Here is a 27,957-nt window from a genome sequence, read left to right on the forward strand (position 1 = left end):
AGGCCAGACTAATTACCATTATCGTGTACGGCGAACATGTGCTAGCTAACCAACTGGCTAAGATTATGTCTTCACTGACCTTTTCAACCTCTCCCTGTCCGAGCCTGTAATACCAACATGTTTTAAGCAGACCACCATAGTCCCTGTGCCCAAGAACACTCAAGTAACCTGCCTAAATGACTACCTACGTCTGTAGCCATGAAGTGCTTTGAAAGGTCACATCAAGACCATTATCACAGAAACCCTAGACCCACTCCAATTTGCATACAGCCCTAACACATCCACAGATGATGTAATCTCTATTGCGCTCCACACTGCCCTTTCCCACCTGGACAAAAGGAACACCTGTATGAGAATGCTATTCATTGACTACAGCTCAGTGTTCAACACTATAGTGCCCTCAATGCTCATCAATAAGCTAAGGACCCTGGGACTAAACACCTCCCTCTGCAACTGGATCCTGGACTTCCTGATGGACCGCCCCCAGGTGGTAAGGGTAGGTAACAACACATCCGCCACGCTGATCCTCAACACGGGGACCCTCAGGGGTGCATGCTCAGGCCCCCCATGTACTTCTTGTTCAGTCATGATTGCACGGCCAGGCACGACTCCAACAACATCATCAAGTTTGCCGATGACACAACAGTGGTAGGCCTGATCACCAACAACGACGAGACAGCCTATAGGGAGGAGGTCAGAGACCTGACCGCGTGGTCAGTGGAGCAGGTTGAGAGCTTCAAGTTCCTTGGTGTCCACATCAACAAGCCAAGTAGGCGAATGCATGATCTCTGCATGTGTGGTTCCCACTGTGAAGCATGGAGGTGGTGGTGTGATGGTATGGGGGTGCTTTGCTGTGACACTATTGGTGATTTATTTAGAATTCAAGGTACACTTCACCAGCATGGCTACTACCGCATTCTGAAGAAACATGCCATCCCATCTGGTTTGCGCTTAGTGGGACTTTCATTTGTTTTTCAACAGGAAAATGACCCAACACACCTCCAGGCTGTGCAAGGGCTATATTACCAAGAAGGAGAGTGATGGTGTACTGCACCAGATGACCTGGCCTCCACAATCATCCGACCTCAACCGAATTGAGATGGTTTGGGATGAGATGGACCACAGAGTGAAGGAGTGCTCAGTATATGTGGGAACTCCTTCAAGACCGTTGGAAAAGCATTCCAGGTTAAGCTGGTTGGCACAAGAACGTGCAAAGTTTTCATCAAGGCAAAGGGTGGCTACTTTGAAGAATCAAAAATATATTTTGATTTGTTCAACACTTTTTTGGTAACTACATTATTCCATTTGTTATTTCATTGTTGATGTCTTCACTATTATTCTACAATGTAGAAAATAGTTTAAAAAACAAATAAAAACCCTTGAATGAGTAGGTGTCCAAACTTTTGACTGGTACTGTATATCTTATTGTCCCAGGGAAGACAGGATGGCCTCAATTTCAAGCCCTGGAGGGTATTATTTTAGAAAAAGACCAAAAGCATTTAGGTGTAATTGTAACGTTGCAATATTTCACAGGCTACCGAGGGTGGTGCACCAACCTCCAGGCAAGCCTTAAAGGGGCCGTGTTGTATTTTGAGACAGGCCTACATTGTCTGATGCTCTATGGGAAGAAAGATAGTAATGCATTTGATTTGTGTTAGACCTTTTTTACATGTGTGTGTGTGTGTGTGGGGAGGGGGGAGTTTTCAGACAAGAAAAAAGAAAATGTCATATTTCCTACCTGCTAAAAACGTTAAACCCTGATATCTTTCTATAATTATTATATATTTCTCTCTGCATTGTTGGGAAGTAAGCATTTCACTGTTAGTCTACACCTGTTGTATTTACAAAGCATGTGACAAATAAAAAAGTGATTTATAGTTTAACTCTCAACAGTAAATTGAGACCCAGACTGAGTTCAACCCCCAAAAATCTATATAATAATCTAAAATATAAATGGTGTAGAATCTTCAGATTCTGATTCAGATTATATCTGCAGCGCCACTTAGTGGTCGAATGAGGGAAGCCGCGTTGGCCGACTCAAATTTGGTACGTTTGAGACGTGCGTGATGATGTCTTATTTGGCAGCCAGACACACACATAACAATAAAATATTGATCGGAAGTTAAGCTAAAGGGCAATAGAAGCCATGCATTTATTTTATGGAACAATGGATTTGGTAACACTTCTTTAGCTAGCTACACCCTTGAACACTTGGCAACTGAAATACGCCCCGGCGTAACGTCAGTACAAGCTAACAACAACACAAGAGGTTGTACTGACAGGGCCTCGTCAAAAACCAGCGGGCAAATTAGTGCAACACCTCATTCTGAGGGGTATATCAATGTCAGAAACGTTACCACATCATGTGCGAGTTTACGTTCGCTTAGTTAGTTGACTGTTTTGAGAAAAGTGTTCAACGAGGAACCCGGAAGGACACCACTGATACATGTTTGTCAACTTTCCATTTCAAACAGAGGCCTGATGATAGCCAACTCGCCGTTAATGTAGTCTATTTGCATGTCAGAGGGTGGACATTACACAATATTTAGCGATGTTACATAGCTATGTAGGTTGGCCCGGCATTAGCTTAACAAATGGCTTGAAAACTTGAAAGCGACTAACTATTTACAGAAAGTTGACATACGTCTCACTCACCGGCACTGCTAATATTCCTTTCAATGCCTTGGTGTTAACAGGGTTTAGTAATGTTAGTTAGCTAACATTGATCAATAACAGTAGAGTAAAACACCCGTGTTAACTTGCTAAAGCAAATCATCTGTATAGCTAGCTAATGATCTACCAGTTAGATAGGTACCGAAACAATCTAGCTAGTGATTTTCAACACAAAAGTCGAGCCTAAATACACCTCTAATATACAAACAATGTACGATGAACACGTAGCTAAACGTTAACTATCTGTTTTTGAAAAGCAAAATAGACAAAACCCTCGCTCAGGCCCAATAACCGAGGTTAGCTAGCAGGCTAGCATCGCTAACGCTAGTTCAGGAAAACTGACTAGCTTGTCCATATCTCGTTTGTTTTCTTTATTACTAGGTAACTTACTATCATGGCTGAGTTTTGGATGTTTAACAGCACTCTAGTTATCTACACGATCTGACAAATGTTACAGTAACTAGCTGACTACAAAACGGCACAGTTGTTAGCGAGGTAACTTACGTTCTGAAAACATTTTTTCCACCCATAGAAAAGTGTCAGGGACGTCTAGCAACGACCATTCACCGATTGAACAAATAACGTTAAAAAAAAAATACTCACTAAATATTTATTCCAAGATGAGCAGGAACATTAGATAATCCTTCAACAACAACAAAAAAAAATAATAATCCAGAATTGGTACGAAACTGTAATCGGGGAAAAAAATATCGTCGGAAACAAAAACATTTCAGAAATTAAGATTAAAATTCAAGATGGCGGCTATAGCACAGGGAGCGAGGAGAAAGGCGAAGCACTGCCATCCAGAAGAAATAGACCCGAGGAATACTCCAGCCATTCGGCATCAATCATGTCCAATAGTTTAAGATTAAACATATATTAAAGCCGTTTTGACAATTCAATTAAGTTAACTGATGATTTCGAGAAATAAAACACTATTAATTCCTGATTTTGTAAAAAAAAAATATATATATATATATCGGATGTACACAAAAGTAGTGCTGCATAAACAAACCTCTAAAGCGCTTCCTAAGAATCCAACGACAGCTGATAGGATCTACGCTCTTCTGTAGTCACACTCCGATAGAAAGCAAGTGAAGAGCAGCAAATATCGTGCAATAAATCTATCTGCATAAAGATGGCATGTGAGCACAAAGGACTATTCTATACGGCAATACTACATTGACTCTCACCACTACTCTTTTTTTTTCTTCCAAGTACAATTTAACCAGTTGTTCAGAAACCGGTTTCCCGGTCGACCTATCTGTGGCACAAGTTGATGTGCGGTAGCTATGGTTCTAAGGTACTTGTAGTTAAATCCATACACGCCAGCAAACGATACATCTATACATCTGGGCACAGAGGGGCAATACAGAAATCTGCAATTTTAAACGAAATTATTTGTCTAATCTCAGCTGTAAAGACACCTCTGCTGATGTCATGTTCAAAGCATAATATTCTTAATCATACAAAACATGAAGAAGCTAACGCTGCCAGCTGCAAGACTTTCTCTCACACACACAGCTGGGCCGATTTGGCTACAATGGTTGAATTGCCCTGTCCTGATGGACTTGCAAGACATTCTGCACCACATTTTCAAACGAAGCAAGATATTTCAGGGTTGTTGTCGTCCTTTCTTATTTGACAGTGTAGATCAGTGCCCAAACCTATGTAATTCCATGGTATTCGGAGTAATGACACATTTGTAACATGTAACAGTTTGCAATGTGTCATACATTGACTTTCCAATTGAAAATATTAGAATAAATTGCAGTAGCATACAAGTTGTGCATTTCCATTTCACGCTTCCCTCTGTTGCATTTTAAAACCCAACTCCTTGAGTATGGTGGATGTGGGCATTCACTGCTTTTTTAACTGGGCATTATATCCTTCCCTCTGTTACATTTTAAAACCCAACTCCTTGAGTATGGTGGATGTGGGTGTTATATCCTTCCCTCTGTTGCATTTTAAAACCCAACTCCTTGAGTATGGTGGATGTGGGCATTATATCCTTCCCTCTGTTGCATTTTAAAACCCAACTCCTTGAGTATGGTGGATGTGGGCGTTCACTGCTTTTTAAACTGGGCATTATATCCTTCCCTCTGTTGCATTTTTAAAACCCAACTCCTTGAGTATGGTGGATGTGGGCGTTCACTGCTTTTTAAACTGGGCATTATATCCTTCCCTCTGTTGCATTTTAAAACCCAACTCCTTGAGTATGGTGGATGTGGGTGTTCACTGCTTTTTAAACTGGGCATTATATCCTTCCCTCTGTTGCATTTTTAAAACCCAACTCCTTGAGTATGGTGGATGTGGGTGTTCACTGCTTTTTAAACTGGGCATTATATCCTTCCCAAGGGGGCATTTATTCAGAGATATTGACAGCTTCTTTGAAGCATTTTGTGCTCATGTCCTCGAGGCACTGCCCTTTCCAACCTGTATGAGAGAAGAGGAACAAAAGTGTGTATGCAAGCCCTGGTTTATTGTGAAAAAGACTGAAAGTAAATACATCTTAACGCACAACATGTTTTTAGAACATTTGAATAGCAGTAAAATGTTTTGTGTTGAAATATTGTTAAAAATGTTCAATTGGCTAGTTGACATAATCAGTTACTGGCCCAGCGAGTCACCTGAGTGAGCCTGAGTGAGCCATTATTCAGGATAGTGTCTCAAGTTAAGTTAAATATCAATTAAAAAAAAAAAAAAAAAGTCAACAGTGAACATTATTACAAGAGTTAATATAAAACATGTTACATACACAGTAAATTAAAATAATAATAATTAAAACAAAAAAACTTAAATATACAATACTCCTGAAAAATGGTCTGTTTCCCATTTAGTCTCCACCATCCTGTTACTTGGAAACCTGAGGGTGGAAAGAGAAGAGGACATGTTAAATAAACCAAAGATCTTTCAAATCACAAAAAAAAGTAGTTACTGGAGCCTGACCGATACAGTGCCATCAGAAAATGTTCAACATTTGGTTGTGTTACAGCCTGAATTCAAAATGGATTACATTACCCCTCCCCCTCTCCTAATCGACACACAATACCCCATGGTGAAAACACGTTTAGAAGTTTTTGCTCATTTATTTAACATGAAATACAGAAATCTAATTTACATACATATTAACAGCTGAGTCAATACTTTGTGGAAGCACGTTTGGAGGCAAAGACAGCCTTGAGTCGTGTCGGGTGTGTCTGTATCAGCTTAGAGTCGTGTCGGGTGTGTCTGTATCAGCTTAGAGTAGTGTCGGGTGTGTCTGTATCAGCTTAGAGTCGTGTCGGGTGTGTCTGTATCAGCTTAGAGTCGTGTCGGGTGTGTCTGTATCAGCTTAGAGTCGTGTCGGGTGTGTCTGTATCAGCTTAGAGTCGTGTCGGGTGTGTGTCGGGTATGTCTGTATCAGCTTAGAGTAGTGTCTGGGCTTAGATGTCTGTATCAGCTTAGAGTCGTGTCGGGTGTGTCTGTATCAGCTTAGAGTCGTGTCGGGTGTGTCTGTATCAGCTTAGAGTAGTGTCGGGTGTGTCTGTATCAGCTTAGAGTAGTGTCGGGTGTGTCTGTATCAGCTTAGAGTCGTGTCGGGTGTGTCTGTATCAGCTTAGAGTCGTGTCGGGTGTGTCTGTATCAGCTTAGAGTCGTGTCGGGTGTGTCTGTATCAGCTTAGAGTCGTGTCGGGTGTGTCTGTATCAGCTTAGAGTCGTGTCGGGTGTGTCTGTATCAGCTTAGAGTCGTGTCGGGTGTGTCTGTATCAGCTTAGAGTCGTGTCGGGTGTGTCTGTATCAGCTTAGAGTCGTGTCGGGTGTGTCTGTATCAGCTTAGAGTCGTGTCGGGTGTGTCTGTATCAGCTTAGAGTCGTGTCGGGTGTGTCTGTATCAGCTTAGAGTCGTGTCGGGTGTGTCTGTATCAGCTTAGAGTCGTGTCGGGTGTGTCTGTATCAGCAGCTGTTAGTCGTGTCGGGTGTGTCTGTATCAGCTTAGAGTCGTGTCGGGTGTGTCTGTATCAGCTTAGAGTCGTGTCGGGTGTGTCTGTATCAGCTTAGAGTCGTGTCGGGTGTGTCTGTATCAGAGTTTGTATCACAGTCGGGTGTGTCTGTATCAGCTTAGAGTCGTTCGGGTGTGTCTGTATCAGCTTTTTCTTAGAGTCGGTCGGGTGTGTCATCAGCTTAGAGTCGTGTCGGGTGTGTCTGTATCAGCTTAAGTCGTGCGGGTGTGTCTGTATCTGTCTGTATCAGCTTAGAGTCGTGTCGGGTGTGTCTGTATCAGCTTAGAGTCGTGTGTGTGTCTGTATCAGCAGTGTTGGTGTGTCTGTATCAGCTTAGAGTCGTTTTGTGTCTGTATTTTAAATTTTGGGACTCAAGTCTAGGCCTGTTATCAGCTTAGAGTGGGGACGGATTCAGCTTAGAGTCGTGTCGGGTTTTTCACAGATTTTAAATGGGTCTCAAGTCTAGGTTGACTTTGGCTCTTGCTTTGGGGTCCTTGTCCTGTTGAAACGTAACTCTTTGCTCCCAGTCTAAGGTTGTTTGCGCTCTGAAGCAGGTTCTTATCACAGATTTTCTTGCATTTGTCTCCATTCATTGTTCCCTCTATTCTTATCAGTCACTGCTGCTGAAAAGCATCCCCATAGCATGACACTGCCACCACCAGGCTTCACAGTAGGGAATGTGTTAAGACAGGTGATGAGCTGTGCCTGTTTTATTCCAGACACTGATCTACATTCACGCCAAAGAGTTAGATATATTTTGTCTCGTCAGACCACAGGATATTTTGCCTCATGCTCTCAAGTCTTTTACATGCCTTTTTGCAAACACCAGGTCGTGTACCTTTTCCTCAGGAGTGGCTTCCATCTGACCACTCTCCCATAAAGCCCAGATTGGTGAAATGCTGTAGAGACTGTTGTCCTTCTGACAGGTTCTCCCATCTCAGCCAAGAAACTCTGTAGATCTGTTAAGAGTGGTCATCGGGTTCTTGCCCGATTGCTCAGTTAGGTCAGACAGCCAGCTCTAAGCAGTCTGGGTAGTTCCATATTTTTTTTTAAATTTCCTATGATGGAGACCACTGGGCTCATGGAAACTTCTTCAACACTCTAAACATGTTTTATACCCTTCCCCCCAGATAGAATTGTGATTAATTAAGCATACAGTATATCTCAGAGCACTACGGACAGTTCCTTTGGACTTCATGCTATAGTTTCTGCTCTGTTCAACAGTGGGACTTTATGTACACACACAGCTGTGTTTCTTTCTCAATCATGTCCACATGTAGACTTCAAATCAAGTTGTAGTGACAAACCCCAAGGATGATCAAAGGACATTGAATGCAATTTGTAGAGTCACAGCAAAGAGGTGTGAATACTTATGTAAATGAGATATTTCTGTATTTCATTTTTCAATATATTTTCAACATAAAAAAATAATTAAAAAAACACATGTTTTCACTTTGTTATTATAGGGTATTGTGTGGAGATAAATGGATTAGAAAAAATACATTAAATACATTTTAAATTCAGGCTGGAAACGCAAAATGTGTAATTAAGTCAAGGGGTACCAGTACCTTCACCGATATTGTCCTTTTTAACCGCTAAATCGGTACGGGCGGATATTCACCGATAACCGATATTGAATAAATAGAATGAAACGAGGGAATCTCATGCTGATCTGAACACCTGCAGCCATTTTTTTTGCATGGCATTATTATCGTCACAAAGTATGAAATCAACATTTGAAGCATAGTTATTGGACAATTGCTCTTTTGGATCGAAATGTCTGAGAATTCAGAGTAGAAAGATGACACGTTTTCATTTCCCTCTAAAAAAAAACAATATATCGGCATCGGGAATTTGACACCCCAAAAAAAACATATGGATCTGGTTCAAGTAGTTACAATCTGAAAACATACAGTGTTCTTGACAAATATTGGACAGTTTAATTGGAAAAACCATTCGAACACACACACACACACACACACACACACAGAGAGAGAGAGATCTATAGGAGATGACAAAAACAAGCAAGAACGCTCAGTGGACTCCATGTTGATTACCTTTTAAGCAGAGCCCTGTTCCTCCTTGACCTTGTTCTCCGCCTCCATCTCCTCCACGCCAGCCTGGGTCATCAGGTCACCAATGTTCTTCTCCAGGTCATCGATGCGGCCACTCATCTCATCGAGTACTCTTGTCAAGGAAGTGGGAACAACATTCAGGTACCATGCCTACTACACAAAACATCCCAAACTCCTATCCATAGAACTATGTAGCACCAATCCCTTTGGCCCAATCTGGCTGCTTGTTACAGCGGTCCATCAGGAATACAACGCCGATATTAATGTTCTGTATTTGGAAATGTTAGCAAAAAGTTGAACATTTCACTGTTAGTCTACAACTGTTGTTTATTAAGAAGCATGTGACAAATACAAGTGATTGATTTACACAATTGCTTCCAACCCGGGCTGACAAAACTTCCAGGCTTGAGTGCATTACATGTATCTGAATGATCAAGTCATTGATACCATTAGACTACGCTATGAGCAATCCAATTCAATTGTGTCATTCTAAAAGTCTGTCTTTGAAAGCATCGAAATGGTGAAAAACAGCATTGAAATTGTAAAAAGGCAGGATATTTCTTCCAATGATCTGGTCTGACATGGTCTGGAATTTATCCTGCATCTGCTGCAGCAATGTCTGGACCTGTAAGAGAGGAGGACAGAACATGTAATCACTGTTTGTTGCAATGTGTGGGTGGACACAGTCTATATCCTGTAGCATAGCAGAATCGTATTGCATGCATGCATACTATTGAACTTTGTGGGCGTTGAAGCTGCCTCTGATGCCTACACCGCTGATACCATGGAAACCATGGGGATTTGCAGTTTTGTCGTAAAAAAAAATATTAAAAAAGTCAAGCTTTACAAACCGGGAACACAATTACATTTAGCCATCTAGCACCCATCTATCAGTTACATTTCAATAATAATAGCTGTAGCTAGCTAAACAGGACTAAAACAAAAGGTAATGTAGCTAAACAGAATTTGACTGCAACTATTTAATTGAGATTTTTTTTAAAGTTAATGTTCCTACAAAAACGATTGGGGGAGAAAACAGTAACTTTAGCCAGTTAGCCAGCCTGCTAGCTAAAGCTAGCTAGTTCTCAGGTTTTCAAATGGGACAGGATATGGCAAGGATTTGGGACTAATAATAAGACTCACCACCCCAGTCAGGTCCTGTACAGATTTCGGATCCTGGATCTCTGACATTGCACTAAATTCGTGGCGCTGCTGTACTTATAAACCACTGGTTCGTCCGAGACGCGTCTTCTTCTTCCTTTCTCTGCAGTCGAAGCGAAACAACCTTGAATGATTGAGGGAATTATTTTACACTGGCCTGGGTTGAACCGGGCAATGGCCGTTTTCCTCATCGGGCAAAAAACGGAGAGGGAGGAGCGCCCTTCTCAAATAGGACAGTAAAATCTGCACCGCTTGGTCATGTGGTCAACAAGGCAGCAATGGTGCATCGTCTAGAAACCAACAACATATATTTTCCAATAAAATACATTTTCTAATTAGTTTTAATTGGGATGGCAGATAAAGCGTTTTTCTTTAAATCAAAAGCAATCACATGGAAAAATACATACTCTTAACTAATTACTACACGTGCTTGATTACCAAACTTTTGTCTTGAGCCGATTTCGCAACCTGACGGTCGGATCATGGCACCTGACTCATGCACTTAAAGCAGCCCGGTTCCAAATGCATTCAACTTTGAGCCGGTGTAAAACACGCTAACACGGGCACCAGAACGAGATTAAACGAATCCCTCACTGACGAGCTACATTATTTACCTTCTCTCTCTGTCTGTCTGTCTCTCTCTCTGTCTGTCTGTCTGTCTCTCTCTCTGTCTGTATCTCTCTCTCTGTCTGTATCTCTCTCTCTGTCTGTATCCCTGTCTCTCTGTCTGTATCTCTCTCTGTCTGCATCTCTCTCTCTGTCTGTATCTCTCTCTGTCTGTATCTCTCTCTCTCTCTGTCTGTATCTCTCTCTGTCTGTATCTCTGTCTCTCTGTCTGTATCTCTCTCTGTCTGCATCTCTGTCTCTCTGTCTGTATCTCTTTCTCTCTGTCTGTATCTCTTTCTCTCTGTCTGTGTCTCTCTCTCTCTGTCTGTGTCTCTCTCTCTCTGTCTGTGTCTCTCTCTCTCTGTCTGTATCTCTGTCTCTCTGTCTGTATCTCTGTCTCTCTGTCTGTATCTCTGTCTCTCTGTCTGTATCTCTCTCTCTCTGTCTGTATCTCTCTCTCTCTGTCTGTATCTCTCTCTCTCTGTCTGTATCTCTGTCTCTCTGTCTGTATCTCTGTCTCTCTGTCTGTATCTCTGTCTCTCTGTCTGTCTCTCTGTCTGTGTCTGTCTGTATCTCTCTCTCTCTGTCTGTGTCTGTCTCTCTCTGTCTGTGTCTATGTCTCTCTCTCTGTCTGTGTCTCTGTCTCTCTCTCTCTGTCTGTATCGCTGTCTCTCTGTCTGTGTCTGTCTCTGTCTGTGTCTGTCTCTCTCTGTGTCTCTGTATCTCTCTCTCTGTCTGTATCTCTGTCTCTGTCTGTGTCTATGTCTCTCTCTGTGTCTGTATCCCTGTGTCTGTATCCCTGTGTCTGTATCTCTGTGTCTCTGTCTCTCTCTCTCTGTGTCTGTGTCTCGGTCTCTCTCTCTCTCTCTCTGTATCTCTGTGTCTGTGTCTCTGTCTGTCTGTGTCTCTGTCTGTCTGTGTTTCTTTGTGTCTCTGTCTCGCTCTCTCTCTCCATCCACCCCATCTCTCTCTCTATCAGATCTGGAACCCCGGTTCTTTTGGGCCAGGTTGGGCTGCCTCAGACACCAGTCAGCCTGGCCTACAGACCTTCTGGGTGTCATGTTGGGCTGACTCAGACACCAGTCAGCCTGGCCTAGGGCCAGGTTGGGCTGCCTCAGACACCAGTCAGCCTGGCCTACAGACCTTCTGGGTGTCATAGGGCCAAAGGGCCATGTTGGGCTGCCTCAGACACCAGTCAGCCTGGCCTACAGACCTTCTGGGTGTCATAGGGCTATAGGGCCAGGTTGGGCTGCCTCAGACACCAGTCAGCCTGGCCTACATACCTTCTGGGTGTCATAGGGCCAGGTTGGGCTGCCTTAGACACCAGTCAGCCTGGCCTACAGACCTTTTGGGTGTCATAGGGCCAAAGGGCCATGTTGGGCTGCCTCAGACACCAGTCAGCCTGGCCTACAGACCTTCTGGGTGTCATAGGGCTATAGGGCCAGGTTGGGCTGCCTCAGACACCAGTCAGCCTGGCCTACAGACCTTCTGGGTGTCATAGGGCCATGTTGGACTACCTCGGGCACCAGTCGGACCTATTTGATCAATAATGACGTCTTCAGTTCGGTGCTCAAACCGATCTAAAGACACACCTGGAGGCAAACAGGTGCAGCACCATGTTTCCTCTTCTCAGTGACTCTGTCATTCAAAGTGATGGTCAATGATCCTGTTTTCTTATTGACATGTTTTCTGTCTTCAGTGTGAACATGGTCCTACTGTGGATGGCCGGGGACAGCTTCAAGACGGCCTACTTTGCCCTGAAGGAGAGCCCCCTCCAGTTCCTGTTGTGTGGGCTGACTCAGGTACTGGTGGATCTGGCTATCCTCTATCAAGTGTGTCTCTACAGCCAAGACCCCTGGGACAAACTGGCTTAACTAACCCTAACCCTAGCTAACTCTAGTCCTAGCTATCTCTAACCCTAGCTATCACTAGCTAACTCTAGTCCTAGCTATCTCTAACCCTAGCTAACTCTAACCCTAGCTAACCCTAACCCTAGCTAACTCTAACCCTAGCTAACTCTAACCCTAGCTAACTCTAGTCCTAGCTAACCCTAACCCTAGCTAACCCTAACCCTAGCTAACTCTAACCCTAGCTATCTCTAACCCTAGCTAACTCTAACCCTAGCTAACTCTAACCCTAGCTAACTCTAACCCTAGCTATCTCTAACCCTAGCTAACTCTAGTCCTAGCTAACTCTAGTCCTAGCTAACTCTAACCCTAGCTAACTCTAACCCTAGCTAACTCTAACCCTAGCTAACTCTAACCCTAGCTAACTCTAGTCCTAGCTAACTCTAGTCCTAGCTAACTCTAACCCTAGCTATCTCTAACCCTAGCTAACTCTAACCCTAGCTAACTCTAACCCTAGCTAACTCTAACCCTAGCTATCTCTAACCCTAGCTAACTCTAGTCCTAGCTAACCCTAACCCTAGCTAACTCTAACCCTAGCTAACTCTAACCATAGCTATCTCTAACCCTAGCTATCGCTAGCTAACTCTAACCCAAGCTAACCCTAACCCTAGCTAACTCTAACCCTAGCTAACTCTAACCCTAGCTAACTCTAACCCTAGCTATCACTAGCTAACTCTAACCCAAGCTAACCCTAACCCTAGCTAACTCTAACCCTAGCTATCTCTAACCCTAGCTAACTCTAACCCTAGCTATCTCTAACCCTAGCTAACTCTAACCCTAGCTATCTCTAACCCTAGCTAACTCTAACCCTAGCTATCACTAGCTAACTCTAAACCTAGCTATCACTAGCTAACTCTAACCCTAGCTAACTCTAACCCTAGCTAACTCTAACACTAGCTATCACTAGCTAACTCTAACCCTAGCTATCACTAGCTAACTCTAACCCTAAGCTATCACTAGCTAACTCTAACCCTAGCTAACTCTAACCCTAGCTATCACTAGCTAACTCTAACCCTAGCTATCACTAGCTAACTCTAAACCTAGCTATCACTAGCTAACTCTAACCCTAGCTATCACTAGCTAACTCTAAACCTAGCTAACTCTAACCCTAGCTATCACTAGCTAACTCTAACCCTAGCTAACTCTAACCCTAGCTATCACTAGCTAACTCTAACCCCAGCTAACTCTAACCCCAGCTAACTCTACCCCCTAGCTAACTCTAACCCTAGCTAACTCTAACCCTAGCTAACTCTAAACTTAGCTAACTCTAACCCTAGCTATCACTAGCTAACTCTAACCCTAGCTAACTCTACCCCCAGCTAACTCTAACCCGAGCTATCACTAGCTAACTCTAACCCTAGCTAACTCTAACCCTAGCTAACTCTAACCATAGCTATCTCTAACCCTAGCTATCACTAGCTAACTCTAACCCAAGCTAACCCTAACCCTAGCTAACTCTAACATTAGCTAACACTAGCTAACCCTAACCCTAATCATAACCCTCTATCAAGTGTTTCTCCACAGCCAAGACCCCTGGGACAAACTGGCTTAACTAACCCTAGCTAACTCTAGCCCTAGCTAACTCTAGCCCTATCTAACTCTAGTCCTAATTAACCCTAACGAACTCTAACCCTAATGAACTCTAGCCCTAGCTAACTCTAGCCCTATCTAACTCTAGTCCTAATTAACCCTAACGAACTCTAACCCTAATGAACTCTAGCCCTAACTAACTCTAACCCTAATTAACCCTAGCTAACTCTAAACCTAGCTATCACTAGCTAACTCTACCCCCAGCTAACTCTAACCCTAGCTATCACTAGCTAACTCTAACCCTAACTAACCCTAATTAACCCTAATTAACTCTAACCCTAACTAACTCTAACCCTAACTAACCCTAATTAACCCTAACTAACTCTAACCCTAACTAACCCTAACTAACCCTAGCTTGGAGAGGAGTAGAAGGTGCTCAACTAAGGTGAGATGAGGTTCAACCTGGCCACATCTACATCATGTTTATCATGGTACACTGGAAACCAAAACAAACGGTTTCTGTCAGTTTGGTAGCGGTTTGTTGCATTTCCTGTCTACTGACAACAGCTACAGGGTCAACAACACATGTCAACACAGGAACAGCCACCCGTAGGAGTCAGACATAAGTCATATACTACAATACCAAGCACAGATATACTGAGTGGATTAAACATTAGGAACACCTGCTCTTTCCACGACATAGACTGACCAGGTGAATCCAGCTGAAAGCTATGATCCTGTGTCTCTTGTTAAATCCACTTCAATCAGTGTAGATGAAGGGGAGGAGTCAGGTTAAAGGTATTTTTAAGAGTTGAGACAATTGAGACATGGATTGTGTTTGTGTGCCATTCAGAGGGTGAATGGGCAAGACAAAATATTGAGGTGCCTTTGAACAGTGTAGTAGGTGCCAGGTACACTGGTTTGTGTCAAGAACTGCAACGATGCTGGAGTTTTCATGCTGAACAGTTTCCTGTGTGTATCAAGAACGGTCCACCACCCAAAGGACATCCAGCCAACTGGACACAACTGTGGGAAGTATTGTAGTCAACATGGGTCAGCATCCCTGTGGAACGCTTTCAACACCTTGTAGAGTCCCTGTGGAAGGCTTTCAACACCTTGTAGAGTCCCTGTGGAAGGCTTTCAACACCTTGTAGAGTCCCTGTGGAAGGCTTTCAACACCTTGTAGAGTCCCTGTGGAAGGCTTTCAACACCTTGTAGAGACCCTGTGGAAGGCTTTCAACACCTTGTAGAGACCCTGTGGAAGGCTTTCAACACCTTGTAGAGTCCCTGTGGAAGGCTTTCAACACCTTGTAGAGACCCTGTGGAAGGCTTTCAACACCTTGTAGAGACCCTGTGGAAGGCTTTCAACACCTTGTAGAGTCCCTGTGGAAGGCTTTCAACACCTTGTAGAGTCCCTGTGGAAGGCTTTCAACACCTTGTAGAGACCCTGTGGAAGGCTTTCAACACCTTGTAGAGACCCTGTGGAAGGCTTTCAACACCTTGTAGAGACCCTGTTCTGGAAGGCTTTCAACACCTTGTAGAGACCCTGTGGAAGGCTTTCAACACCTTGTAGAGACCCTGTGGAAGGCTTTCAACACCTTGTAGAGACCCTGTGGAAGGCTTTCAACACCTTGTAGAGACCCTGTGGAAGGCTTTCAACACCTTGTAGAGTCCCTGTGGAAGGCTTTCAACACCTTGTAGAGTCCCTGTGGAAGGCTTTCAACACCTTGTAGAGTCCCTGTGGAAGGCTTTCAACACCTTGTAGAGACCCTGTGGAAGGCTTTCAACACCTTGTAGAGACCCTGTGGAAGGCTTTCAACACCTTGTAGAGACCCTGTGGAAGGCTTTCAACACCTTGTAGAGTCCCTGTGGAAGGCTTTCAACACCTTGTAGAGTCCCTGTGGAAGGCTTTTCAACACCTTGTAGAGTTTGGAAGGCTTTCAACACCTTGTAGAGACCCTGTGGAAGGCTTTCAACACCTTGTAGAGTCCCTGTGGAAGGCTTTCAACACCTTGTAGAGACCCTGTGGAAGGCTTTCAACACCTTGTAGAGACCCTGTGGAAGGCTTTCAACACCTTGTAGAGACCCTGTGGAAGGCTTTCAACACCTTGTAGAGACCCTGTGGAAGGCTTTCAACACCTTGTAGAGACCCTGTGGAAGGCTTTCAACACCTTGTAGAGTCCCTGTGGAAGGCTTTCAACACCTTGTAGAGACCCTGTGGAAGGCTTTCAACACCTTGTAGAGTCCACGCTCTGACAAGTTGAGGATGTTCTGAGGGCTAAAGTGGAGGAGGGGTGTTCCTAATGTTTTGTACACTCACTGTAGTTCACAGGCGTGAACAACATTTCTTTTCAAGCAAATTTTTGATTGATCTTCATGAGAAGACCAGTATTTATGAAGTTGCCAGGTTTCTCATTTTAATGTATTCATGTATTTATTTGGGTCGTTTTTAGTTTTTCTATTCAAGTTATTTTGACTTGAGTTGTATGAGAAGTGTTCAGTATTTAGGAAGTTGTTCATTAATGTCCTATTATATTTATATTTTGTGAATCAGTTTTTTTATTTTTAATGTTGATACAGTTATTTATTGGTCGGCCAGTTCTCGCGTCATTCTTCTGAAACACTTAATGTCTTCACATTAATGCAGACTACCTGCTTCAAGTATACTTCCAGGATAAGAACACAAATTGTGTTTTTTAAAAGTGTTCATGAAAATAAACACTCTTGTTTCCTTATTATTGTCCATCATAATTTGAGAAGACCAGTATTTTGAAGTTGCCAGGTTTCTAATTTTAATGTATTCATGTATTTATTTGGGTCGTTTTTAGTTTTTCTGCCTCAGTGTCAGATATAAATATCGCGTTGTGATAGCGACACTGGGGGACATCTATCTAGATGTTGTATTGAATACACTGTTACCTATGGAGGTTCCTGTCAGGGGGACGTTGTTCCAATGTCCTCAATGTCCTGGCCTGCTGCTGGAGAATCTCACACACACACGGAGAGATTTACACACACACACAGAGAATCACACACACACACACACACACGGAGAGATTCACACACACACACAGAGATTCACACACACACACACACACACGGAGAGATTCTCACAAACACACACAGAGAGATTCACACACACACACACAGAGAATCACACACACACACACACACACACACACACACACACACACACGGAGAGATTCTCACACACACACACAGAGAGATTCTCACACACACGGAGAGATTCTCACACACACACACACAGATATTTACACACACACACACACACACGGAGAGATTCACACACACACGGAGAGATTCACACACACGGAGAGATTCACACACACACACACACGGAGAGATTCACACACGCAGCGTAGCCTAGTGGTTAGAGCGTTGGACTAGTAACCGGAAGGTTGCGAGTTCAAACCCCTGAGCTGACAAGGTACAAATCTGTCGTTCTGCCCCTGAACAGGCAGTTAACCCACTGTTCCCAGGCCGTCATTGAAAATAAGAATCTGTTCTTAACTGACTTGCCTGGTTAAATAAAGGTAAAATTTAAAAAAATTAAATTAAAAAACACACTGAGAGATTCTCACACACACACACGGAGAGATTCACACACACACGGAGAGATTTGTGAGGAAACCACGCCCCTAACATATAGTAATAGGCCGCCGCCCCGATTATTTAAATGATCACTATAAGAGGAAAGAACACCTTTGTGAACTGAAAAGAACCATCGAAGAGCTCAAATGGTTCTTTTAGTCATTATGGTTCCGCATAGAACCCTTGAGGAACCCTCTTTTCTTAGTGTGTGGTAGTTTAGCGGCTACAGACTAAACACAGCCGGTTGTGTAGTATTGTGTTTTTAACACGTCGCAGCTCTCATCACTTGTAACTAAGCCTGTAAACATGTACACAACAACATCCGTGTTCTCCAGGGTTACTGGGGATTAGAATCAGACAAGCAGAAGGGATCAGGGAGTTGTGTTTCATTCCCACAGGAGAAGAGGAGGGAGCTTGTGATGTAATGAAATTTCCATTCTGTCTCTCTTTCTCTGCCTTCGTCTCTCTCTGCCTTTCTCTCTCTCTCTTTGTCTCTCTCTGCCTTTCTCTCTCTCTCTTTGTCTCTCTCTGCCTTCGTCTCTCTCTGCCTTTCTCTCTCTCTGTCTCTCTCTCGCTCCTTCTCTATATATCTCTTTGGCTCTCTCTCTGACTCTCTCTCTCTGACTCTCTCTGAACCTCTCTGACTCTCTCTCTCTGGCTCTCTCTCTCTGACTCTCTCTCTCTGACTCTCTCTCTCTGACTCTCTCTCTGGCTCTCTGTCTGTCTGTCCGTCCGCCCACCCACCTGTCCGTCCATCTGTCTTCTTCTGCATTCTCTCCACTGTGTGTCTTCCTGTAGCTCCCTGATCAGTGTGTGGCACTCCTCTGTGTGTGTGGCAGGGCGTGCCTCTCTGTCTCTCTCTCTCTCTATACCGTGTGTTTGCGTGCTAAGGCAGAGAGAGGGGAGACGGACTGCCAGCTGATCCTGTCAGCAGAAAGACAGACCAGTGCAACAATGCAAGTCTGACAGCCACCATCTTCCCTCCTCTCTCCACCTCCTCCACTATGGCCCCTGGCCTCAGCTCGGATACAGAGACCAATCTGCATCCCAAATATCACCCTATTCTCTTTATAGTCCACTGCTTTTGACCAGGGCCCATAGAGAATAGGTTAAAAAGTAGTGCACTACATATGGAATAGGGTATTTGTATTGTATTGTGGATCTCTGTTAGCTGCTGCCAAGGCTGTCCTCTTGGGATGTATACCGTGTTGTTTTCTTTTGGTCAACAAATCATTGTACAGGAAGCAGGAACAAGGTGAATTGCTACAACACATGACCTCCTCACAGGACCTCCTCACATGACCTCCTCACAGGACCTCCTCACAGGACCTCCTCACAGGACCTCCTCACAGGACCTCCTCATATGACCTCCTCACAGGACCTCCTCACAGGACCACCTCACAGGACCTCCTCACAGGACCTCCTCACAGGACCTCCTCACAGGACCTCCTCACAGGACCTCCTCACATGACCTCCTCACAGGACCTCCTCACAGGACCTCCTCACAGGACCTCCTCACAGGACCTCCTCACAGGACCTCCTCATAGGACCTCCTCACAGGACCTCCTCACAGGACCTCCTCACAGGACCTCCTCACAGGACCTCATCACATGACCTCCTCACAGGACCCCCTCACAGGACCTCTTCACAGGACCTCATCATAGGACCCCCTCACAGGACCTCCTCACAGGACCTCCTCACATGACCTCCTCACAGGACCTCCTCACAGGACCTCCTCACAGGACCTCCTCATATGACCTCCTCACAGGACCAACTCACTGGACCAACTCACAGGACCTCCTCACAGGACCTCCTCACAGGACCTCCTCACAGGACCTCATCACAGGACCTCCTCACAGGACCAACTCACCCCATTGTGTTTCAGGAAGTCAGAAGGAAACATTGAGGGACATTGTGACAGGAATGGAAAATCATTATGTAGTTTGGTTCAACTTTGACCTGTCTTGTTGGGATCCCAGTGTTACAGGTTAGGTACTCCCTCATATGTGGACTGATTGAATAAACACTGAACAAAAATGTCCCAGTTCTTCCATTGCCTGCACACTCACCAGATATATCACCCATTGAGCATGTTTGGAATGCTCTGGATCGACGTGGACCAACAGCGTGTTCCGGTTCCCGCCAATATCCAGCAACTTCGCACAGCCATTGAAGAGGAGTGGGACAACATTTCACAGTCAACAGCCTGATAAACTCTATGTGAAGGAGATGTGTCGCACTGCATGAGGCAAATTGTGCTCACACCAGATACTGACTGGTTTTCTGATCACACCAGATACTGACTGGTTTTCTGATCACACCAGATACTGACTGGTTTTCTGATCCACACCAGATACTGACTGGTTTTTTGATCCACACCAGATACTGACTGGTTTTCTGATCCACACCAGATACTGACTGGTTTTCTGATCCACACCAGATACTGACTGGTTTTTTGATCCACACCAGATACTGACTGGTTTTTTGATCCACACCAGATACTGACTGGTTTTTTGATCCACACCAGATACTGACTGGTTTTCTGATCCACACCAGATACTGACTGGTTTTCTGATCACACCAGATACTGACTGGTTTTCTGATCACACCAGATACTGACTGGTTTTTTGATCCACACCAGATACTGACTGGTTTTCTGTATTCCCACACCAGATTTACAATTGACTGATTGCCTTTATGAACTATAATTAAACACAAGTTGTGTTTTTATGATCATTTGATCCTTCAGGCTGCCCCACCAGATACTGACTGGTTTTCTGATCCACATTCCATAGAGGTTACTGACTGGTTTTCTGATCTTAATAAACCAGATACATTCCATAGACTGGTTATCCTCTTAATCCACACCAGATACTGACTGGTTTTCTGATAAACCCAGGGTAACAGATTCCATAGGACTGGTTTTCTGATAAACCCAGATACTGACTGTTTTCTTAATCCACACCAGAGGCTTGTTAAGGTTATCCTCTTACTGACTGGTTTTCTGATCCTTAATAAACCCACCAGATACTTGTTAATGACTAAACCCAGGGTAACAACATTTTGTTAAGGTTATCACACCAGATACTGACTGGTTTTTGATCCACATTCCATAGGCTTGTTAAGGTTATCCTTTTAACAACATTCCATCTTGTTAAGGTTACTTAATAAACCAGTAACAACATTCCATAGGCTTGTTAATGTTTTTTAATAAATCCACATTCCATAGGCTTTTTTTTAAGGTTATCCTCTTAAACCCAGGGTAACAACATTCCATAGGCTTGCACATCTATCCTCTTAAACCCAGGGTACAACATTCCATAGGCTTGTTAAGGTTATCCTCTTAATAAACCCAGGGTAACAACATTCCATAGGCTTGTTAAGGTTATCCTCTTTAGGGTAACAACATTCCATAGGCTTGTTAATTTATCCTTTAATAAACCCAGGGTGACATTCCATAGGCCTTAATGTTAACTATAATTAACAACATTCCAACAGGGTAACAACATTCCATAGGCTTGTGTTTTTATGTTTGTTCAGTTACATTTGTAACAACATTCCATAGGAGAAGGTTATCCTCTTAATAAAGCCAGAGGTAACAACATCCATAGGCTTGTTAATGTTATCCTCTTAATAAACCCAGGGTAACAACATTCCATAGGCTTGTTAAGGTTATACTCTTAAACCCAGGGTAACAACATTCCATAGGCTTGTTAAGGTTATCCTCTTAATAAACCCAGGGTAACAACATTCCATAGGCTTGTTAAGGTTATCCTCTTAATAAACGCAGGGTAACAACATTCCATAGGCTTGTTAATTTTATCATGTTAATAAACCCAGGATCCAAATCAAACTGAGCAATGGTGACAAACCTGGGTCAGATATTTTAGACTCATGTGGGCTGTAGTTGAATTAGCAGGGAGCCAGTCAATGTACACACTGTCTGCATTACATAGGGAATAGACTGACGTATGGGACTGAGTTACATCTCAAATGTGAATAAAGAGTGACACTGTAGAGTATGCTTCCAAATCAACGGATCTCACGGTTATCCACTGGACACAGAGAGATTATTGTTTAGAAAGATTTGCATTTGAAAAAAAATAAACATGTATTTTTCAAAATGCCTTGCTACAGCAAAGGCACATAGTTAATGTGACAAACTCTCGCCAGGTGACGCCAACTGGCATGTTCATTATGGCTAACAATCGTCTAACAATAACCCATGAAATACAGTACAAGGCAAAAGTTTGGACACACCTACTCGTCCATATTATGGCAAGAACAGCTCAAATAAGCAAAGAGAAACGACAGTCCATCATTACTTTAAGACATGAAGGTCAGTCAATCCGGAACATTTCAAGAATTTTGAAAGTATCTTCAAATGCAGTCGCAAAAACCATCAAGCGCTATGATGAAACTGGCTCTCATGAGGACCGCCACAGGAAAGGAAGACACAGAGTTACCTCTGCTACAGAGGATAAGTTCATTAGAGTTAACTGGCTCTCATGAGGACCGCCACAGGAAAGGAAGACCCAGAGTTACCTCTTCTGCAGAGGATAAGTTCATTAGAGTTAACTGGCTCTCATGAGGACCGCCACAAGAAAGGAAGACCTAGAGTTACCTCTGCTGCAGAGGATCAGTTCATTTACCAGTTACCAGCCTCAGAAATTGCAGCCCAAATAAATGCTTCACAGAGTTCAAGTAAAAGACACATCTCAACATCAATTGTTCAGAGCAGACTGTGTGAATCAGACCTTCATGGTCGAATTGCTGCAAAGAAACCACTACTAAAGGACATCAATAAGAAGAAGAGACTTGCTTGGGCCACGAAACACGAGCAATGGACATTAGACCGGTGAAAATCTGTCCTTTGGTCTGAGGAGTCCAAATTTGAGATTTTTGGGTTCCAACCGCCTTGTCTTTGTGAAATGCAGAGTAGGTGAACGGATGATCTCCGCATGTGTGGTTCCCACCGTGAAGCATGGAGGAGGAGGTGTGATGGTGTTGGGGTGCTTTGCTGGTGACATTGTCGGTGGTCTATTTAGAATTCAAGGCACACTCAACCAGCATGGCTACCACAGCATTCTGCAGCGATACACCATCCCATCTGGTTTGCGCTTAGTGGGACTATCATTTATTTTTCAACAGGACAATGACCCAACATACCTCCAGGCTGTAAGGGCTATTTAACCAAGAAGGAGAGTGATGGTATTTTACCAAATAGGGCTATCTTCTGAATACCACTCCTACCTTGTCACAACACAACTGATTGGCTCAAATGCATTAAGAAGGAAAGAAATTCCACAAATTATTGGACACCTAAATGAAATGGTTCCCACCGTGAAGCATGGAGGAGGAGGAGGTTTGTTGATGTGGGGGTGCTTTGCTGGTGACACTGTCAGTGATTTATTTAGAATTCAAGTCACACTTAACCAGCATGGCTACCACAGCATTCTGCAGTGAGTCTCACATTCTCTGCTCTCTTTGCTGGATGTATGTATGTGTGTGTGTGTGTGTGTGTGTGTGTGTGTGTGTGTGTGTGTGTGTGTGTGTGTGTGTGTGTGTGTGTGTGTGTGTGTGTGTGTGTGTGTGTGTGTGTGTGTGTGTGTGTGTGTGTGAGTCAGATGTCCTCTCCTGTGGCTGGATTAACAGTAATCCTTGATATTCATCATCCAGGGATCACAGGCCAACTCATGAATAATCACTATCATCACAGTCCTCCCTCCCTCCCTCCCTCCCTGTCTGTCTGTCTGTCTGTCTGTCTGTCTGTCTGTCTGTCTGTCTGTCTGTCTGTCTGTCTGTCTGTCTGTCTGTTCTGATCTCTCTCTCTATGTGTGTCTGTGTGTGTGTGTATTTCTCTCTCTCTCTCTGTGTGTTCTCTTCTCTTGCCTACACACCACGATCACACTAATCTACTGTTTTTCACTAAGATCTCAAAGAACTTTGGTTTATATGTCAGTAACCTGGCTGATGAAACCATGTCAGTAACCTGGTTGATGAAACCATGTCAGTAACCTGGTTGATGAAACCATGTCAGTAACCTGGTTGATGAAACCATGTCAGTAACCTGGTTGATGAAACCATGTCAGTAACCTGGTTGATGAAACCATGTCAGTAACCTGGTTGATGAAACCATGTCAGTAACCTGGTTGATGAAACCATGTCAGTAACCTGGTTGATGGTCAGTAACCTGGTTGATGAAACCATGTCAGTAACCTGGTTGATGAAACCATAACCATGTCAGTAACCTGGCTGATGAAACCATGTCAGTAACCTGGTTGATGAAACCATGTCAGTAACCTGGTTGATGAAACCATGTCAGTAACCTGGTTGATGAAACCATGTCAGTAACCTGGTTGATGAAACCATGTCAGTAACCTGGTTGATGAAACCATGTCAGTAACCTGGTTGATGAAACCATGTCAGTAACCTGGTTGATGAAACCATGTCAGTAACCTGTTTGATGAAACCATGTCAGTAACCTGGTTGATGAAACCATGTCAGTAACCTGGTTGATGAAACCATGTCAGTAACCTGGTTGATGAAACCATGTCAGTAACCTGGTTGATGAAACCATGTCAGTAACCTGGTTGATGAAACCATGTCAGTAACCTGATGAAACCATGTCAGTAACCTGATGATGAAACCATGTCAGTAACCTGGTTGATGAAACCATGTCAGTAACCTGGTTGATGAAACCATGTCAGTAACCTGTAACCTGTGATGAAACCATGATGAAACCATGTCAGTAACCTGTCAGTAACCTGACTGATGAAACCATGTCAGTAACCTGGTTGATGAAACCATGTCAGTAACCTGGTTGATGAAACCATGTCAGTAACCTGGTTGATGAAACCATGTCAGTAACCTGGTTGATGAAACCATGTCAGTAACCATGTCAGTAACCTGACTGATGAAACCATGTCAGTAACCTGGTTGATGAAACCATGTCAGTAACCTGACTGATGAAACCATGTCAGTAACCTGGTTGATGAAACCATGTCAGTAACCTGGTTGATGAAACCATGTCAGTAACCTGGTTGATGAAACCATGTCAGTAACCTGGTTGATGAAACCATGTCAGTAACCTGTTGATGAAACCATGTCAGTAACCCTGATGAAACCATGTCAGTAACCTGGTTGATGAAACCATGTCAGTAACCTGGTTGATGAAACCATGTCAGTAACCTGGTTGATGAAACCATGTCAGTAACCTGGTTGATGAAACCATGTCAGTAACCTGGTTGATGAAACCATGTCAGTAACCTGGTTGATGAAACCATGTCAGTAACCTGGTTGATGAAACCATGTCAGTAACCTGGTTGATGAAACCATGTCAGTAACCATGTCAGTAACCTGGCTGATGAAACCATGTCAGTAACCTGGTTGATGAAACCATGTCAGTAACCTGGTTGATGAAACCATGTCAGTAACCTGGTTGATGAAACCATGTCAGTAACCTGGTTGATGAAACCATGTCAGTAACCTGGTTGATGAAACCATGTCAGTAACCTGATGAAACCATGTCAGTAACCTGGTTGATGAAACCATGTCAGTAACCATGTTGATGAAACCATGTCAGTAACCTGGTTGATGAAACCATGTCAGTAACCTGGTTGATGAAACCATGTCAGTAACCTGGTTGATGATGAGTAACCATGAAACCATGTCAGTAACCTGGTTGATGAAACCATGTCAGTAACCTGGTTGGTTGATGAAACCATGTGAAACCATGTCAGTAACCTGGTTGATGAAACCATGTCAGTAACCATGTCAGTAACCTGGTTGATGAAACCATGTCATGTCTGGTAACCATGTCAGTAACCTGGTTGATGAAACCATGTCAGTAACCTGGTTGATGAAACCATGTCAGTAACCTGGTTGATGAAACCATGTCAGTAACCTGGTTGATGAAACCATGTCAGTAACCTGGTTGATGAAACCATGTCAGTAACCTGGTTGATGAAACCATGTCAGTAACCTGGTGATGAAACCATGTAACCTGGTTGATGAAACCATGTCAGTAACCTGGTTGATGAAACCATGTAACCAGTAGTAACCATGTCAGTAACCATGGTTGATGAAACCATGTCAGTAACCTGGTTGATGAAACCATGTCAGTAACCTGGTTGATGAAACCATGTCAGTAACCTGTAACATGGTTGATGATGAAACCATGTCAGTAACCTGGTTGATGAAACCATGTCAGTAACCTGGTTGATGAAACCATGTCAGTAACCTGGTTGATGAAACCATGTCAGTAACCTGGTTGATGAAACCATGTCAGTAACCTGGTTGATGAAACCATGTCAGTAACCTGGTTGATGAAACCATGTCAGTAACCTGGTTGATGAAACCATGTCAGTAACCTGGTTGATGAAACCATCAGTCAGTAACCTGGTTGATGAAACCATGTCAGTAACCTGGTTGATGAAACCATGTCAGTAACCTGGTTGATGAAACCATGTCAGATGTGATGAAACCATGTCAGTAACCTGGTTGATGTCAAACCATGTCAGTAACCTGGTTGATGAAACCATGTCAGTAACCTGGTTGATGAAACCATGTCAGTAACCTGGTTGATGAAACCATGTCAGTAACCTGGTTGATGAAACCATGTCAGTAACCTCAGGTTGATGAAACCATGTCAGTAACCTGGTTGATGAAACCATGTCAGTAACCTGGTTGATGAAACCATGTCAGTAACCTGGTTGATGAAACCATGTCAGTAACCTGGTTGATGAAACCATGTCACCTGGTTGTGAAACCATGTCAGTTGATGAAACCATGTCAGTAACCTGGTGATGAAACCATGTCAGTAACCTTGATGAAACCATGTCAGTAACCTGGTTGATGAAACCATGTCAGTAACCATGGTTGATGAAACCATGTCAGTAACCTGGTTGATGAAACCATGTCAGTAACCTGGTTGATGAAACCATGTCAGTAACCTGGTTGATGAAACCATGTCAGTAACCTGGTTGATGAAACCATGTCAGTAACCTGGTTGATGAAACCATGTCAGTAACCATGTCAGTAACCTGGTTGATGAAACCATGTCAGTAACCTGGTTGATGAAACCATGTCAGTAACCTGGTTGATGAAACCATGTCAGTAACCTGGTTGATGAAACCATGTCAGTAACCTGGTTGATGAAACCATGTCAGTAACCTGGTTGATGAAACCATGTCAGTAACCTGACTGATGAAACCATGTCAGTAACCTGGTTGATGAAACCATGTCAGTAACCTGGTTGATGAAACCATGTCAGTAACCTGGTTGATGAAACCATGTCAGTAACCTGGTTGATGAAACCATGTCAGTAACCTGGTTGATGAAACCATGTCAGTAACCTGGTTGATGAAACCATGTCAGTAACCTGGTTGATGAAACCATGTCAGTAACCTGGTTGATGAAACCATGTCAGTAACCTGGTTGATGAAACCATGTCAGTAACCTGGTTGATGAAACCATGTCAGTAACCTGGTGGTTGATGAAACCATGTCAGTAACCTGGTTGATGAAACAGTGAAACCATGTCAGTAACCTGGTTGATGAAACCATGTCAGTAACCATGTCAGTAACCTGGTTGATGAAACCATGTCAGTAACCTGGTTGATGAAACCATGTCAGTAACCTGGTTGATGAAACCATGTCAGTAACCTGACTGATGAAACCATGTCAGTAACCTGGTTGATGAAACCATGTCAGTAACCATGTCAGTAACCTGGTTGATGAAACCATGTCAGTAACCTGGTTGATGAAACCATGTCAGTAACCTGGTTGATGAAACCATGTCAGTAACCTGGTTGATGAAACCATGTCAGTAACCTGACTGATGAAACCATGTCAGTAACCTGGTTGATGAAACCATGTCAGTAACCTGTTGATGAAACCATGTCAGTAACCTGGTTGATGAAACCATGTCAGTAACCTGGTTGATGAAACCATGTCAGTAACCATGTCAGTAACCTGGTTGATGAAACCATGTCAGTAACCTGGTTGATGAAACCATGTCAGTAACCTGGTTGATGAAACCATGTCAGTAACCTGGCTGATGAAACCATGTCAGTAACCTGGTTGATGAAACCATGTCAGTAACCTGGTTGATGAAACCATGTCAGTAACCTGGTTGATGAAACCATGTCAGTAACCTGGTTGATGAAACCATGTCAGTAACCTGGTTGATGAAACCATGTCAGTAACCATGTCAGTAACCTGGTTGATGAAACCATGTCAGTAACCTGGTTGATGAAACCATGTCAGTAACCTGGTTGATGAAACCATGTCAGTAACCATGTCAGTAACCTGGTTGATGAAACCATGTCAGTAACCTGGTTGATGAAACCATGTCAGTAACCTGGTTGATGAAACCATGTCAGTAACCATGTCAGTAACCTGGTTGATGAA

At 43.5% G+C, this 27,957-nt stretch overlaps 2 protein-coding genes and 2 long non-coding RNA genes across 52 annotated transcripts in view; all 4 read right to left on the reverse strand.

Moving 5' to 3' along the window:
* LOC127929335 (histone-lysine N-methyltransferase KMT5B-like) overlaps positions 1-3,999 on the reverse strand; it is a 44,668-nt gene extending 40,669 nt beyond the window's left edge. The window contains exon 1 of the mRNA XM_052517311.1: positions 3,689-3,999. The gene's annotated coding sequence lies outside the window, so the exon portion shown is untranslated. The remainder of the gene's footprint in view (positions 1-3,688) is intronic.
* A 1,137-nt stretch (positions 4,000-5,136) lies between these two features.
* On the reverse strand, positions 5,137-10,043 carry LOC118380129 (heat shock factor-binding protein 1-like). The gene is made up of 4 exons (XM_052517310.1): positions 9,873-10,043; positions 9,288-9,354; positions 8,712-8,836; positions 5,137-5,539 (listed from the first exon to the last, which is right to left on the reverse strand). The coding sequence occupies exons 1-3, from the start codon at positions 9,918-9,920 to the stop codon at positions 8,715-8,717; spliced, it is 237 nt and encodes a 78-aa protein (XP_052373270.1). The 5' UTR covers positions 9,921-10,043; the 3' UTR covers positions 5,137-5,539; positions 8,712-8,714.
* A 2,156-nt stretch (positions 10,044-12,199) lies between these two features.
* LOC127929328 (uncharacterized) lies at positions 12,200-16,648 on the reverse strand. 49 transcript variants are annotated; one of them, XR_008134481.1, is made up of 5 exons: positions 15,881-16,648; positions 15,468-15,819; positions 15,273-15,432; positions 15,209-15,240; positions 12,200-15,144 (listed from the first exon to the last, which is right to left on the reverse strand). It is a non-coding gene; the product is annotated as an uncharacterized LOC127929328 (long non-coding RNA). The 49 variants fall into 49 exon arrangements; XR_008134465.1 differs by having other exon boundaries at positions 12,200-15,432; positions 15,881-16,136; positions 16,169-16,648; XR_008134478.1 differs by having other exon boundaries at positions 12,200-15,432; positions 15,881-16,008; positions 16,137-16,648.
* A 7,468-nt stretch (positions 16,649-24,116) lies between these two features.
* On the reverse strand, positions 24,117-27,957 carry LOC127929330 (uncharacterized). The gene is made up of 5 exons (XR_008134488.1): positions 27,572-27,957; positions 27,185-27,404; positions 26,720-26,771; positions 24,455-24,532; positions 24,117-24,160 (listed from the first exon to the last, which is right to left on the reverse strand). It is a non-coding gene; the product is annotated as an uncharacterized LOC127929330 (long non-coding RNA).

The sequence above is a fragment of the Oncorhynchus keta genome, unplaced genomic scaffold (assembly GCF_023373465.1).
Source record: "Oncorhynchus keta strain PuntledgeMale-10-30-2019 unplaced genomic scaffold, Oket_V2 Un_scaffold_6615_pilon_pilon, whole genome shotgun sequence".
In the NCBI taxonomy this organism is placed as follows: Eukaryota; Metazoa; Chordata; class Actinopteri; order Salmoniformes; family Salmonidae; genus Oncorhynchus; species Oncorhynchus keta.

Coding starts and splice junctions, on each gene's coding strand:
- LOC118380129 (XM_052517310.1), bottom strand. CDS start 9,920: ATGTCAGAGATCCAGGATCCGAAATCTGTACAGGACCTGACTGGGGTG. Junction 9,355..9,872: donor TACAGGACCTGACTGGGGTG/GTGAGTCTTATT, acceptor CCTCTCTTACAG/GTCCAGACATTGCTGCAGCA. Junction 8,837..9,287: donor AGACCAGATCATTGGAAGAA/ATATCCTGCCTT, acceptor TGACAAGAGTAC/TCGATGAGATGAGTGGCCGC.